At 37.5% G+C, this 14,456-nt stretch overlaps 1 protein-coding gene across 3 annotated transcripts in view; it reads left to right on the forward strand.

The window, feature by feature from the left end:
* Positions 1-14,456, forward strand: part of RTN3 (reticulon 3) — a 66,176-nt gene that overhangs the window by 17,817 nt on the left and 33,903 nt on the right. Inside the window, exons 2-3 of one of the 3 annotated variants that reach the window (XM_059882766.1) lie at positions 1,980-2,036; positions 10,217-12,532. The exons of 1 other annotated variant lie outside the window; for it this stretch is intronic. In XM_059882766.1, coding sequence (XP_059738749.1) covers positions 1,980-2,036; positions 10,217-12,532 — 2,373 coding nt within the window. The remainder of the gene's footprint in view (positions 1-1,979; positions 2,037-10,216; positions 12,533-14,456) is intronic. One more of the 3 variants, XM_059882768.1, reaches the window with a different exon arrangement.

Raw genomic sequence — 14,456 nt, forward strand, 5'->3', positions numbered from 1 at the left:
ATCATCTCTTCTGCCCCTGCTGTATGCATTCTTCCCGTAATGCAAACAGTTTTACTGGTTTTTCTTTTTCAGTTGCTTGTGGGCACAGCCATCATCTCTGCACTGTTACAGTGCCTAAACTTAGTTACTTGTAGATAATATTTGATTTAATTATTAGTATTTGTGAATTAAGGTCACCTTTTTTGGGTGCAGTTGCCTGCATCAATATGGCATATGAATACAATATGATTTTGTAAGTTAGAAGAGCTCTTGCAATATTGTTGCAAACTACTTCTGGTTATCTGTGCCCTGTATCAGAGTAGATGCTGTTGCATAAAAATTTGTGTGTTGAAATTTTCCATTAGGAGGGTGTCAGGTGGAAATGAAAAGGTAGGTTCATGGGATCTTTTTAGCATCAGGCTTACTTAGCATTTGGATTTTCAGGTTTATTCAGTTGGCAGAGATTTAATGTTGAAGATAAATATTAACCCATTTGGAAACATTAAATAGAAATGCTTGTTTTAAGAAAGAAAAGAGTACTGTTCTTTCAATGGTAGGAGTAAATGTGATGCTTCATTTTAAGATAATTAAAAAATAGTGAATTTTAAAATTCTGGTCTTGAGTTACCAAATTACTGCCTCTTGTCCACTAAGTTCTGCCTTGGTGTTAATGTGCTCCGTTTCTGTCAACTAAATAGTTTTCTTTTTTTAATTGAAGTATAGTTCATGTTCAATATATGTAAATTACAGATGTTCAATACAAAGATTCACAGTTTTTAAAGGTTAAACTTCATTTGTGGTTCCTATAAAATATAGGCTATATTCCCTGTGTTGTGTTTAGATTAGTACTTACAGATATATCAATGGCCCAGTCCTTTAAAGCAATCTCCTCATTTTAAGTATATTTCTGATATTTGTGAAAACATTTTTATAATTACAAGGAAAAAAGGAGTTAAGTAAAGATCAGTATATTTAGGGGTACTTTTTCAGGGTTTTGTTTTTCACATGTTGTTTTATTTCTTTTTCCATTTTTACTGAAGGCAATTTATATTCTTTGTTTAATTTTTTTTAAGGCCAAAGGTTGTAATGAAAAGCAAATCTCCCTCCTGCCCTAGACCTCAAAGTTCCTTTTGTTTCCAGTTAACAAATGGAAGCACACTGTGTGAACTTCAGTACTTTGCTTTTCAATTTAATGTATCAACGTAAATAGCTGTACCTCATTGTTTTTTGTAGCGGCAAGTATTCCATTATCTGGAGGTAACTATTTAACTAGGCTTTTATCGATGGTCGTTTAGATTATTTCTGGTGTTTATAACCAGCGCTCTTATGAATATCCTCACTGATGTACATGTCTTTGTATATGTATGCAGATATATTTACCAACTTAAAGAATATGCTCAGGGGTTGGTAGGGGAAGTCTATGCATTTAAAATTTTGATATATGTTGCCAAATGTAGAGAAATATAAGTCCCAGTTTTAGAGAGAGGAGATTTCTTACATATGTCCTGTTTTTCCCAGTGGATTAATTGTGATTTAAATTTTTTTCTTTTTTCTTTTTTTTTTTTCAGTATTCAGGGTCAGTTTTACATATTTGCCAACGATATATATTTAAATGCTTATATTCATGGCTGACTCCTCAAAATGAAGTTAAAAATGGTTTTAAGCAAAACCAGTTAGTACTCAGATACCTGTTTTTTCTTTCCTGCATGAAGTTGCAGGGTAGCATTATCTTTCTTGAGCTTATTTAAAAATTCTAGGGGTTCTTCTTTTCTTCCTTAGAAAAAATTGAATTGATTAACTTTTAGAAATGCATTTTGAAAATGAAGTAAGGTTTTGCTGGCAGGTGAGTGAAAATAGTAATTGGAAATATAGATTTGGGGTTTCCCCTGTTCCTTAAACCCAATGAAATTACGATGCTTTGCCAAATTAAAAAAAAAAAAAGTTAAAGTTCAGATTCCTGTGTGAGGTTGTCAAATTCTCACGCTGTATATTTTCTTTCAGATTCCTTTGTTTCTTCCTCTTCCTCTCAGCCTGTATCTCTATTTTCGACCTCACAAGGCAAGTCTGTCATTTTTTGTGTGCATTAATAAAAGAAAAATGTTAAGAGAAAGAGGCTGTAACTGGGGAAATGAGGCAGGAGTTTTCTGTTGCCCCCAAACTCCCTAAAATAAAAACTAAATACAAGTTAGCAACTCCTAATGACTTTCTCGTAAAGCTCAATAAAATAGAATGAGGCTGGGTGGACCCTTTAACATAGCATAAGCTTTAGGTGTAACTTTGAGTATTTTAAAAATTAGAAACTTGCCAAAAGAACTTGGAGTAGAAAGAACTGCAGCTCAGAAAACACACTTTCTCCAGAATGCATTCAACCTGTTGATTTGCAGTTATCTAATTTGTTTGGAGAGGTAGTGGATTTGGGAAAACTCTATAAAACTGTGCTTCCACTGAACTAATACACCGTCCTAGCTAGAATACTTTAGTGTGGACTTATCTGAGATTCATCCCAAGAGCTAGGCCAGTTCCACATTGCCTAGGAACACTGAACAAGTCAGTTGAATTTTTGGCAAGCGAGGCTTGTTTTCCTGGAGATTAAATTATGATGTTTTGGGGGGTTTGTTCTTACTCTATCAATGAGGAAGGGAATCAGAGTTGATAGCTACATGGAAGAGAATGTGCTTTGTGCTGCTTCAATTTGCATTTTTAAAAAGTGCTGTTTCATTTGTGCTCTTGTACTCCACCTCAGGGATAGGTCAACGGAAAATCATTATTTTAAAAAAGATAATTAAACTCACTAGATAGGTCCAAGAAGCCTTGTTCAAAGAGTGTATTGTCCTAGCCGGAATGAAAGTGAGCATGCTGGTTCATTAGGAAGACTTTCGCCTTGTAAGAATAAAGAACCTAATGGGATAAAATAAACATAGTAAGTTTTTTTCAGAGTCTGATCTGCTTCTTGGGAAACATGATAGACAGTTTATTGCATTCATTTCAGACTGATAGGATTAGAGTCCCCAACTCTTTTATAATGTGCCTCACTGTGTGAATTTGGATATCTTCTGGGTCAAATTATGACCTTTGAAATTAACTTGTTTATAGTAAAATATAGATATTTTGTGAATGTTAGGAAATAAACATACAAATTGATCCTCAACATCTAGAACCCAACTAGATTTATATTTTTAAGGGTATTTTTTCCCTCATGAGAAATTTAATAATTTAGACAAATAGATATTACATTTATTCTATTCTGGAGGATGTCAGTTAAAAATATAGTGTAAATAGAACAAGTAATTATATTTTCTCAAAGTATTTCAGATCTTTTAGGATACTTTCAATTTAATAATTTAGACAAATAGATATTACATTTATTCTATTCTGGAGGATGTCAGTTAAAAATATAGTGTAAATAGAACAAATAATTATATTTTCTCAAAGTATTTCAGATCTTTTAGGATACTTTCTTCATAGTCACTTTTTTCATATAGAAAGGAAATAATTGATAGCCTAAATAGTGTGACAATGCAACCTAATCACAACATGCCTAATATATAGAATGTTGAGAAGATATGTCATAGTTTTAAAAATTACTTTAATCCATATTAGGAGAAACTACATACACACTCAAATCAGAGGTAAATAAAAGGGATTTTTCTAATTAAAACAAAAGTTGAAGTAGGTTTCAGTTTCACAGTGACTATGAAAGTTTGTTTAAAAAAAATAGATTTGTAATTCTTCCTTTTATAGTTATTTTGACCAGTGCAGATTCAGGGTATGTTATTATTAAAAGGGTATTGTAAAAAAGCAGTTAAAAATGTCATATCCCTGAAGATGTTCCAATCTAGCCTCTATTACTAGTATTTTCTCCTGCAAAAAAAAGACATAATGGAAAAGCAGCCCACTTGGTGCTGTACGTCGTTGGCAGGTCTAGAGATCAGCTGATTCAGTTTTTTGAGGGCACTCTTTGGCAAGTGATTAGGTGTGTTCTAGGGTGGCCAAGACTGGTAGCTTCTAGTCTGCCTTAATAAAAGCAAGGGAAAGGAAGTTGCTGTAGTACTTAGTTAGCTGGATTAAACCCCCTGGAGAGGATAGCTAGGACCAGTTCCGCCCAGCTGCAGCCTTTCAGAGGGACTGTCGCCAGCAGGTACCTTTGAGTCCATAACTGGCACTAACCCAGCTAATCTGTCTCTGGCTTTCATATCCCTGAGCTGTTTAGCCTTGGAGAATTGTGCCTTGCTATATACGTCCAAGCCATATTAGGGCTTCCCTGGTGGCTCAGCTGGTAAAGAATCCGCTTGCAATGCGGGAGACCTGGGTTCAATCCCTGGGTTGGGAAGATCCCCTGGAGAAGGGAATGACCTCCCACTCCAGTATTCTTGCCTGGAGAATTCCATGGACAGAGGAGCCTTAGCAGGCTACAGTCCATGGGGTCACAAAGAGTTGAACACAACTGAGCGGCTTTCACTTTCACTCTTTCTTTTCAAGCCATATTAAGCAATATGTAACAGTAATTAAAAATGACTTTTTCATACTTAAGAATGACATTTTTAATATTGAAATATATATTTATCATTATTGGACTTCAAGGGGCATGTACTAAAACTTGTCTTTTTCTGTTTTTTGATCATGCTGCTAAGCTCACGGGATCTTGATTCCCAGACCAGGGGTTGAACCTGGGCCCATAGTAGTGAAAGTGCTGAGTTCTAACCATTGGACCACCAGGGAATTCCCAAAGTTGTCATTAATTTGGACTGAGAAGAAAGGGCAGTTAAATCTTTCAAAAGGAAATTATGTAGTCTTTATTAAGTTGTACTACTTTGAAGTATACAGCTACTTAAGCTAACAAGTTAAGCTTTTTGAAAACTAATAGATTTATGTTGAGAATGTCAAAAATAATCAGTTCTTCTTAAGTAAGTTGTATTCCTGAGTAGGTCCTTTCCAATCATTTGCTTATTGATTCCTTTTTTATAGTTCATCAAGCAGAGTTAAATTTCAACTTAATCCTGGAGCATTTCAAATAGGGGAGTAAATTTTAACATTTTCCTGTACTGTTAAATAAGGATATTAACAGAGGTATAGATGTAGTTTATGTGGTCATTTGGGGTGGGTTGTTTTTTGTTTGTTTTGAGCTTTTACTGTGGTTAGTACTTTTTTATCTCATTTAATCCTCACAGCCAATTTTATGGAGGAAAGGTATTGCTTCTTTTACTAATTGAGGACATTGGGGTTTTAAATGGTGAAATCACTTGTTCAAGGTCACACAGTGAGTAAATGACTCACCTAGGACTCTGAAGTCCATGTATGTAACTAATACCTCCAGTAAAGGTGATGTGTTAGTGATATTTTAAGGTTTACAGGTTTTTTAGGATGTCGTGTTAACATCATGAGAACACAAGAGGCAGAAATGACCATTTTAACCATAATATTGCTGTTAGTGATATAATTTAGTATCATCTGGGGGATGTACTCCCTCCATCAGACACAAAATCAAATTTGGTTTCTCCTTTTGAAATCTTTGATAAAAAGTGGAAGCTGGAAAATACTACAAATTTCTGTAGAAAACATTGGAAGAAAAGTGGGTGAAAATAAGATTATAAGGAGGATCCATCCGCGACCCAGAATTGGAAGCACATTTGCAGTAGTGAATATTTGCAAATAATTTGAGTAATGCAGTAGGTATATGGAACAGGAAGTTAAACACTGAACTTTGGGGCAAGCATTGAGGGAAAAAAATTGCCAGTTACAGCCTTTTTTTTTTTTTTTTTTTTTTAACAAAAGCAAAACATTTTTCTTTGTACAAAATAGACTTTCTGTTTAGGATCTAGCTTGGCTGCAAAGTGTCTGCTGGCTAACTTCCTATTTTGATGCTTGGCTGAAAATTGCTGATACTGTTTTGCACGATAATTTGTCTTTCCCTCTTGTTTTGTGAATATGAGAAAATTCAAGTGTAGGAAAGCCTATACCTGAATATTTCAAGCCTCCCTTGTATGAATAAGCATAATATGTATGTGAAAATGTAACTTGGTGGCTTACTACAGGCTGGCACCCTTTCTTCACTGGTGTGTGCTTTTTCCATGTTACCAACTAAAAGTAATGAATTTCCAGGCTGGGTAGTAACCAAATGGTAACTGTAGCATAATCCCAAGTTACTCACTCTTCTAAGGAAGAAGTATAATATACAATATTCATTATGGCTTACCTGTTTCTAGATCACATTGTGTTTTCATTATTAAGTTACAAAACACTTGAATAAAAAAATACTAAACCCTTTTCTAAAAGTTTGGAGAATAAGAGAAGATATTTTGAAAGATAGAGTAAACAGTCTATGAAGAGGCTTTTTCAATTCAAAATATTCACTTGACGCATACACAGTATTCAGTTAAAAGTTGTTTCTTTATCCTGTGATTGGGCTTCCCTGATGGCTCAGTGGTAAAGAATACAACTGCAATGCAGGAGACTCTGGTTTGATCCCTGGGTCTGGAAGATCCCCTGGAGGAGAAAATGGCAATCCGTTCCAGCATTCTTGCCTGGAGAATCCCACGGACAGAAGAGCCTGGCGGGCTAGAGTCCATGGGATTGCAAGAGTCAGACATGACTTAGCGCCTTAACCACATCTTGTTCTATGAGATAAAATACTCTGGATATAGAAGAGGGGAAACTTTTTCAATTTCCATGCAAGATTCTCTAGTCAAGTGGAGCTTTTGCCTTATTCCAATCAAAATTTTGAGTTAATATATTAACTCAATTTAATCCTCAGAGCAATTCTTAAGTTAGGTGCTTTAGTATCCCAATTTTTCAGATGGTATTAAGCAACTTGACAAGGCCACACACCATTAGTAAGTGTAATGAAAGGATTTTGCAAGTCTTAATAGGGATTTTGGGTTTGGGTTTGGGAGTGGTCTGGAAATTTAGAGTATGACCGCCAACTTAATTTCCTAGTCTTATTTAAGATACTATATGTAAATGGAGACTTCTGAGTAATGACTATTAAGTGTCATGCTGACTAATTGGAAGAGTCTTTGCCAATGGAGCTTAGTTTCTAAAGACCTGTTAGATTCTAGTCTTTGTTTTATTTAATGTTTTCTTACCGTTGTAAGCACTTTACTTCCAGACTGCTTTTTTCCGTGTCTTGATACAAATTAGCTCTGTTCAAGTTTGTTAGAATTTCAACTAGCCAAATGAACTTCTTTCCATTTGCTGAAATTCTAAGCAAGATAATTATTAAAATTAAAGCAAAAATGCTAACTTACTTTGCTACATGTGGGGAAGCTTGATTGACTGTCATGAGAGCTAACATCCAGAGCTAATAGCTAATAGATGCTATTGGCTGAGGAATTACTCTCCTAATTACTGAGGAAAGATTGCAGCACCACACTCTGTTTAGCCCCTAAACCTGTCCCCCCAGAAAACACTGTCTGCTCCAAGCATTGCCACATTATCATTAGGGAACATGATAAAGCTATTTTTGTGTATATAATAGTTATGTCATATTAAAGAATCTTCAGTAAAATGAAGTCTGTCAAGAAGTTACGGCATTCAGTACAGAACTTGGTATTCTGAGAATAAGATTTCTAACCTAATCTAGTTTTTACCTCAGATTATTATATACCTAATTCTAAACTTCTGGAGTACTAAGAGTTCAAGAAAATTAGAAAAGAAACAAGGCTTAGAAAACTGAGAATTTTGTGTCCTGACAAAGCATAGAACATTTCTACCATCCTCTTTGTGTGTGTGTGGCCGCACCGCATAGCTTATGGGATCTTAGTTTGTCAGCCAGGTCTTGCTGGCAGAGAAAGCATCAAGTCCGAACCACTGGACCACCAGGAAGCTCACTGCCATACGTTTTTTTTGTTTCTAATACTGTGTGCATTCTTTCATTAGCATCTTGTATCAGTTGCTTTCTTTCTCATTTCATCAAATCCATCATCATCATCATTATCATTTACCTGTTGACTTTGCTTCTTTTCTGTCTCCCACTCTGTACTGTAAGCTCCACAAAAGCAAGGATTTTTTCTGTGTTCACTGGTTTTTAATCTAGATTCTAAAACAGTGTCGGGCACATGATAGTGGCACTCAGTAATTAACAATGAATTATTACTAATTCATTCTGTCCACTTGTGTCTGTAAAATGACAAGTCTAACTCATCTGAAATCTCAATCTCTATAAAACATATAAGCTGAGCATTCCCTGTGAGAGGTGGAGTCAGTGTTGTTCAAGATTCCATTCGTTTGAAGGGAGGAGGTCCCAGTTTTACCTTATTCCAGATTTAGTTTGTTTAATGTCTCCTAGTAGAAACATTCTGGAGAAGGCAATGGCATCCCACTCCAGTACTCTTGCCTGGAAAATCCCATGGACGGAGGAGCCTGGTAGGCTGCAGTCCATGGGGTCGCTAAGAGTCAGACACGACTGAGTGACTTCACTTTCACTTTTCCCTTTCACGCATTGGAGAAGGAAATGGCGGCCCACTCCAGTGTTCTTGCCTGGAGAATCCCAGGGACGGGGGAGCCTGGTGGGCTTCCATCTATGGGGTCGCACAGAGTCGGACACGACTGAAGCGACTTAGCAGCAGTAGAAACATTCACCAGTAAATTCAATAATAATACATAGCTCAGACTGTGGAATATTCTGATATTAATGTAGTCCATAGTTCTTTAAATTTCAGGTCTTTAAACCTTTTAACCTGCAGTGGTGAGCTTCATTTATCCTTAATCTTGCTGTGTATCCATACTGTACAATGATAGATGCAAAGCCATGTTTACTGCATTAGAACTAAATATGAATTATAGCTTACTTCTGTGTCATGGGTACAATTTGTACCACCAAACTGCAACTATTTTTTTCTCAATTTACAAAGACTTTTCCCCCAGATTATAGTTACACTGTGCTAAAGGTCAGAGATCCTGTTACATCAGATTTCAGTAATGTTTTAAAATATAGGAACTTTATCTGGCATTTGGAAACACATTTTTGTAATAGTAGAATTTTGTCTCTTGCAGTAAGATATTTAAGTATTTCTTTTCATCTTTATAAAATGATTTTGAATAGAATAAAGTCATACTTTTGCTTTCATCTAATTATTATTCAGCTTCTCAAATTAAAAAACATCAGTCGAATAAAAGTAATCGCAAAAGTTTTTCTCTCTCACATCTTCCCAATTGCTCATTCACACTCAAGGAAGGCATTTCTGTCCTGAGGGCTCACCTGAGCAAGCTGAGTCTTTGATTCATTCTTTTGGAACTCGTTGTTTAAGACGTACTTTGTTCCAGCTCCAGAGATACAACAGTGTGTGAGAACGATGGTGCTTGGAACATCGTTGCTGCCCTTGGGACAGTTGTTCTGATCTTTTCTCCAGTAAAAAACTTCCTAGGTTGGAGAGTTGGAAAACAGGGTGGTAGATCAGTGGCTACTGTGATTAAAAACTGATAAGACCTAATGAATGTATTGCTTTTAGGGGAGTATTTTCTGTTTTAAAAGATTTTCTGGAGTTCACTCTTCTTAATAAAGGAAACTAGGGTACACAGTTCAGTTTTCAGGTGACAAGTTGGTACAAGAGATTTTGGAACAGACCAGCGTTTTCAGTGCCCTTTAAAACATTAAGGCCCTCTTTACCTGGGGCCCACCTTCCCTGTGGATAGAATGGAGTGTACTTCTAGCCTGGTTTTTAGGCTGGGCGGGGTCTGCTGTATCTCTTGGGGGAAAAAAAACTCTCATCACTTGTTTCCCTTTTCAGATAGTCAGGCTCTTAACAGTGGTTTTATAAAAGGGGTGTGTTCTGAAGTGTTCCACCTACAGATGAGAGTATATCAGTACTTCACAATATGTTTGTTTTATATGGATTACATTGTTTCTGCTGAATAGCTCTACTAAATACCAAAGGAAAAGGAATAAACACTTCCCCAGATTATCCAATCTTTATTATAACCTTCTTCATGCTTTACCATTAAAGGGAAAATGTAGATTGATAAGTATTTTGTCATGAAAATTTTTTTTCATTTGCAGTTTGTAGCATGATCAGCCTCTTCTGTGTCACTGCTGGCGGTTTTATGCATGTCTTATAGGATAACTATTGATCATTGTTTTGTTACATATTTATGTGTGTATATGTATATATATATCCTGTGTGTGTGTATATATATATATATATATGTGAATTTAAAAATAAAAAGCATGCTGCTTGGCCTGACTAGCTAATGTGTAATTGTACCTGGTAAACAATTGTTTTTCTTTCAAATTCTGGCCATAGAGGGATTGAGCTCTCTTTGCTCTGATGAGCCACCTTCAGAAATTATGACTTCCTCCTCTTGTTCATCTTCTGAAATACGTAACACTGACCTTACAATACTACATGGAGTAAAAAGCAAAATGTTAGGCAGCCAGATTCTTTTAGCCCAAGAAGAAAAAGACTGCTTGGCTCTTCTAGATGAGATAAAGATGGAAAAGCCTCCGGGGGCCAGTAAAGACATGGAAGACTCCCCAGTTTCTGCTGCAGAAGGAGTTCACTGTGACCGTCCTTCCATTCCACTCAGCTTCCTGGGTCATCCTGCTTTTCTCTCAAAGGAAGTTGGTCAAATGGAACAGCAGATAAATAAAGATCAAGAGTCCAGGAACCCAAATGAGGAACCAAATAGGGATAATATAACTGCCTTGGATGCAGATGACAAGTTCACTGTGCTGACAGCCCAGAAGCCAGCCACCCAGCAGCCTAAAGCAGAAGGCATTTGTCCATATTCCTTGTCTCCTTCTGAAGCTTCAAGAGGTGGTGTTATGGAAAAGGAGTCCCCTGAATCACCATTTGAAGTAATTATTGACAAAGCAGCATTTGACAAAGAATTTAAAGACTTATATAAGGAAAGCATAAATGATTTTGGTAGCTGGGCAGTGCATACTAGTAGAGAATCACCTGCAGACATTTCAGAGTCTAATGACAAAGTATTTCCACTGAGAAAGAAAGAAGCAGGGCATTACCCAGCCTCTGCATTGCTCACCAGGCAGTTTTCACACACAACTGCAGCATTGGAGGAGGTATCTAGATGTGTGAATGATATGCATAACTTTACTAATGAAGTACTGACTTGGGATTTGGTTCCCCAAGTGAAACAGCAGATTGATAAAGCTGAGTACAACACAAAAACTACAGGACTTGGCACAAGTGAATATAATTCAGAAATTCCTGTTGTAAATCTCAAAACGAACACTCAGAAAATTCCTGTATGTTCTATTAATGGAAGCACTACTAACACTAAATCACCAGGTGACTGGGCGGAAACATCTCTCCCACAGGAAAATGCTGTGCCAGATCATTTTGATTCCACACAGGAAGTCACTATCAAAGGTGTGCAAGACAGTGTGCAGAAAAGAGACGACACACTTTCAGAGTTACCTGGATCTCCACTGGAGAAATGTGTCTCTCTTGGCTCTGGAGTGGCCACAGATAAAGTAGTTTTACCCGACGGCCACCTGAAAGGTGGAATGAGCTGGCAGACCTCTGTGTTGGGAGAAGTGACAGAAGCTGATAGTTCTGGTGAATCTGATGACACAGTAATAGAGGACCTCACAGCAGATAATTCATTTGAGAGAAACAAAATTCAGGCTGAAAAACCTGTTTCTATCCCAAGTCCTGGTGTAAAAACAGATGGAGAAGTCAAAGAGATCCTCAGTTGTAACAAGAAAGACAGAACATCTGAAAATGTTGAAGGGTCGGTCAGTGACTCTGAGCCACGACAAGTTCAGCCTGATCCTCTTGAAAGGAGCCCAGGTGAAGCAGTATGTTCACTAGTATCTAATAAGAATGGCACGTCAGAAGTGAAGCAGTCAGGTAGTAAGCATGAAGCTGTTCCTGAAAAGCCTGTTGCAGCTGAGAACCCAAAACTCCCTTCAGAAGCAGCTCCTACAGAACTGGCACAAAGTGTGACAAGCTCTGCCTATCTGGAGCCATTGCATGAAAAAAATGTGAAAGATCTAGATGATTCTTCCCCAGAGGACCTGATGGCGGCCTTTACAGAAGCCAGAGAGAAAGGAATAGTAAGTAAAGGTGAAGGCAATACCTTCGAAGCAACATCAGAGGAGACTAAGGACTTTAAAACAACTCTTCCTCTAGATGCTTTGCATGAGAGTAAGTCAGGTGGTTCTGAAATTAAAAACATAAAAAGCAAATACAGTGAACAAAGCAAAGAAACAAATGGGAGTGAGCTTCTGGAAGTTTTCCCTACCCAAGGTACTCCAATAGCATCTCTCGACTTAGAACAAGAACAGCTCACAATCAAAGCACTTAAAGAACTGAGTGAAAGGAAGGTTGAGAAGTCAGCTTCTGTACAGGATAAAGGAGAATCTCCTGAAGAAATATTCAAACAGACTTTAACAAATGTTAAAGAATCTTCTTGGCCACAGAGATCATATGATGTCCTAGAACACAAAGATGTCAAGACTGGATCTGATCTTGAGATTTCCAGGAAGCCCACTATTATCAAAGAAACCAGTAGGGTAGAGGTTATTTCCAGCCTTAGCAAGACTGAGCCAGTAAACGAGCCTGTCCTAACAAGACTTCTGACAGATGCATCAGGTAACCGCTTACATTAGAAATACTGCATGTGGGAAAAAAAAGAAATACTGCATGTGGTTAATTCTGCTATGATTGATTATTTAGAGGGCCATTTTTCTTAGTCTCTGATTTATATCACTAAATTATAGCTAGAATAAAATATACTGTATAATGGGGAAAGGTAGATTTTTTTTAATGGTTGTTTGATTTGGTTCTCTTATACAAATGTTTCCCAAAGCAGGAGACTACTTGTTAAAATTAATTCTCCTAAAGAAAAAAAGTGTCATGGTCCAGTTTTAGATTGCTGCTTTTAAGACTATCACTAGGCTCTTATTTACACAGATTATGATAAAATCTCCATAATAGTAGCACTGCTTAGCCCTTGGGTTTTTTGCTTAGCCCTTGTAAAATCTATTTAGCAATCAAAGAGAAAGGAATTCCTGCTGGGAAGATAATAAATGAAACTTTTAATTAATCTGCTCTTATACCGCAGAGATTTTATGCTCTGAAAGTAGGTAACCTGTACTCCAGTACAGTCGTGCCAGTGATGCTTTAGGAGAACTCATGTATAGTTCTGCTTTGGACCTTGTTGACATTCTTCAGGTCAGAACTCTTTGTATGATACTAGAAGCCCTTCTGCTTGTCTTCTGTTTATTTGAGTGATTACTTTCCTAGCTGTTGACCTTCATTTAAATTACTTCAGAAGCTCTCTGTTCTGGTGTCTTAGTGTGAAAAAAAGATCTATAAAGCCTTCAGAATCAACCCCCAACCTCTGATCTGATATGAGGTTCTGCACTTGGTGTATGATCAGTGTGGTCAGAATTAGGTGCTATGCAGGGCTCTGTGGTTTTCCAAACTTTTTAAACAATAGATTCCTCTTTAAAATGAAATCAGGCACAGAGTTATAATATTTAAAACAAAATGAGATTTTTGTTAAGAGAAACTTTTTAAGTGAGGTTGTACCATTTTTTTTTCCCCTGTAAAGGTTTTATTATGCACAGAATAAGGAGAGGGCTCAGTCCTTTGCAGCCACTTCCCTCTGGTCACTTCTTCCAGCAAGGGTACCACTAACTTGCTTTGCTTGGTTAGGTTCCCTGCTGGCATCTGTGGGTCACCTTGAAGTCCACAGCCGTAGGCCGCTGCAGAACCATGACTGCTGCCCATCAGAGCCTGCAGCAGAAAGGCACCATTTACTTCTTATTTTATAAAGGTATTTCCTTACCGAAGACCATGGACAGGTTATTTAACCTTACTAAATCTTAATCCTTAAAATAGAGATAATAATGGTACTTACTTTATAATAGCGTGAAGATTAAAAGTGTAAATGCAGGTTATAAAGGGCCTCAGTTCAGTCACTCAGTGTCCAACTCTTTGCAACCCCATGGACTGCAGCACGCCAGGCTTCCCTGTTCATCACCAGCTCCTTGATTCATCAAACTCATGTCTATCAAGTCGGTAATGCCATCCAACCATCTCATCCTCTGTCATCCCCTTCTCCGCCTGCCTTCATTCTTTCCCAGCATCAGGGCCTTATCTAATGAGTCAGTTCTTCGCATCAGGTGGCCAAAGTATTGGAGCTTCAGCTTCAGCATCAGTCCTTCATGAATATTCAGGATGGATTTCCTTTAGGATTGACTGGTTTGATCTCCTTGCAGTCCAAGGGACTTTCTAGAGTCTTCTTCAACACCACAGTTGAAAAGCATCAAATTCTTCAGCGCTCAGCTTTCTTCAGAGGGCCTGCTGCTGCTGCTGAGTCGCTTCAGTCGTGTCCGACTGTGTGACCCCATAAATGGCAGCCCACCAGGCTCCCAGGCTCTCCAGGCAAGAACACTGGAGTGGGTTGCCATTTCCTTCTCCAATGCATGAAAGTGAAAAGTGAAAGTGAAGTCACACAGTTGTGTCTGACCCTTAGTCAGACCCCATGGACTGCAGCCTACCAGGCTCC

This window comes from Bos taurus, chromosome 29 (assembly GCF_002263795.3).
Source record: "Bos taurus isolate L1 Dominette 01449 registration number 42190680 breed Hereford chromosome 29, ARS-UCD2.0, whole genome shotgun sequence".
NCBI lineage: Eukaryota > Metazoa > Chordata > Mammalia > Artiodactyla > Bovidae > Bos > Bos taurus.